The sequence below is a fragment of the Phaethon lepturus genome, unplaced genomic scaffold, assembly GCF_000687285.1.
Source record: "Phaethon lepturus isolate BGI_N335 unplaced genomic scaffold, ASM68728v1 scaffold19973, whole genome shotgun sequence".
NCBI classification, from domain to species: domain Eukaryota; kingdom Metazoa; phylum Chordata; class Aves; order Phaethontiformes; family Phaethontidae; genus Phaethon; species Phaethon lepturus.
The window spans coordinates 433-1,837 of record NW_010527206.1 but is presented as its reverse complement, the minus strand read 5'-3'; the positions used below and the strand labels follow the sequence as shown (position 1 = coordinate 1,837).

General features: G+C 60.4%; 1 protein-coding gene across 1 annotated transcript in view; it reads right to left on the bottom strand.

The window, feature by feature from the left end:
* Positions 1-1,020, bottom strand: part of ELMOD3 (ELMO/CED-12 domain containing 3) — a gene marked incomplete at its 5' end in the record, with an annotated part of 5,444 nt that extends 4,424 nt beyond the window's left edge. Inside the window, 4 exon segments of the mRNA XM_010283319.1 lie at positions 118-177; positions 179-252; positions 482-573; positions 958-1,020. Of these exon segments, the coding sequence (XP_010281621.1) occupies positions 118-177; positions 179-252; positions 482-573; positions 958-1,020 (289 nt within the window).
* Between the last annotated feature and the right edge of the window lie 385 nt (positions 1,021-1,405).

Sequence of the window (1,405 nt, the reverse complement as noted above, 5' to 3'; positions counted from 1 at the left end):
GGGCCCGGCCCCTGCCACAGGATAAGCGGACAGAGACCCCGCTACACCCCTGAGCTCCCCTCGAGCTGCCTCCCACGAAGCTCTTATGATAAAGGCGATGCTGGCCGGGCCAGAGACTCCGCGTTGGGGCGGAGAGGGCACTCACACTGCGCCATGGCCAGAGCCAGTCTGCGGCGGGAGCCGGGGAGGGCCGAAGAGGAAGTGAACCAGAGCAGCCAGGCCTTGCCTGCGTACTGTCGCCCGGACCTTCTTCTGTGGAAGAGAAAACATGCAAAGAAATGATCAGGGCTCATCCCTTGGGGAATCGGGCAGGAGAAAAACCCGTGGGCGAGCCGGGAGGGACAGGATCACGCAAAGAGCCAAGCCAAGGGAAGGCAGAAGGGAAACAGGGGAGCGCTGTACTTCTCCCACCACGCTCCCCTCTCCTACTTACTAAAACTACACCCCAAGAGAGGGTGGGAGCACAGGGCCCTGCCCGTACCCTGCACTCAGAAAGGTCAGCTGTCTGGAAGTACTGCAGCGCTTCGTTGAAGGAGATCGGGGGCACAGCACTGGCTGACGTACCCCCCAGCCCTGCAGGAAGACAGAGAACGGCATTAGCCCCCCCTGCAGTGTAAGTCCTGCCCCTCTGCTCCAGCTTCACGGTGCCGAAATGAGCTCCCACCTCACACCAGAGTGGCCGTTCTGGCACGAGGAGCTCGCTCCCAGCTTCTAGTACAGCAGGAGGGCAAAGATGTGGGGAGCTGGGGGAAGGCAGAGTGTCTTCTACACCCTCCCTCTCCCTGCAGATGCTCGGCCCTTACCCCAGCTCTCTCCTCCGTTCCAAAAATGCCCCCCAGCTGCACACCCACCCACAGGTGCCCAGACCTGGCCTCTGGGACCCAGGCCTCTTCCTCTGCCCAGACCTTCTCTGTCCAACTCTGGCATGACCGCCCTTACGCCCAGCACCAGCTGTACCTGACTGGATCTCTTCCACAGCCTCCCATTCTTCCTGGGCTCGCCGCAGCTCCTTGCTGATCTCTGCCGAAAGAAAGGCACACTGGAGGTTAGACTCAGCTGTGAGACCCAGGGAGCATTTGCTGCCTTCCTCCAGCACTGCTCAGGACACCCTGGGGCAGGATTTCCCCTTCTCTGGGGAGAAACCCTGACCAGAGTCTCCTGAGATGCGGCGAGGTTTCTCCTTGGCAAATCTGGTACAAAGTACAACAAATGCTTAGCCAAGCCGGAGCCAAACAGATCTGCCTGTGAGCCCACTGCTGGGTTCCTGCGGCTCCCTTCGAGCTCCCCAGGTGTTTCCACCAGCAGGAAACAATGAGATCAATACAAAAGAAGCAGAGCAAAAGCTTACCAGCGCCCGCAGGCTGCCCCGCTCCCTGTGTGAGCACTTGCAGGAGACCCTTTTGCC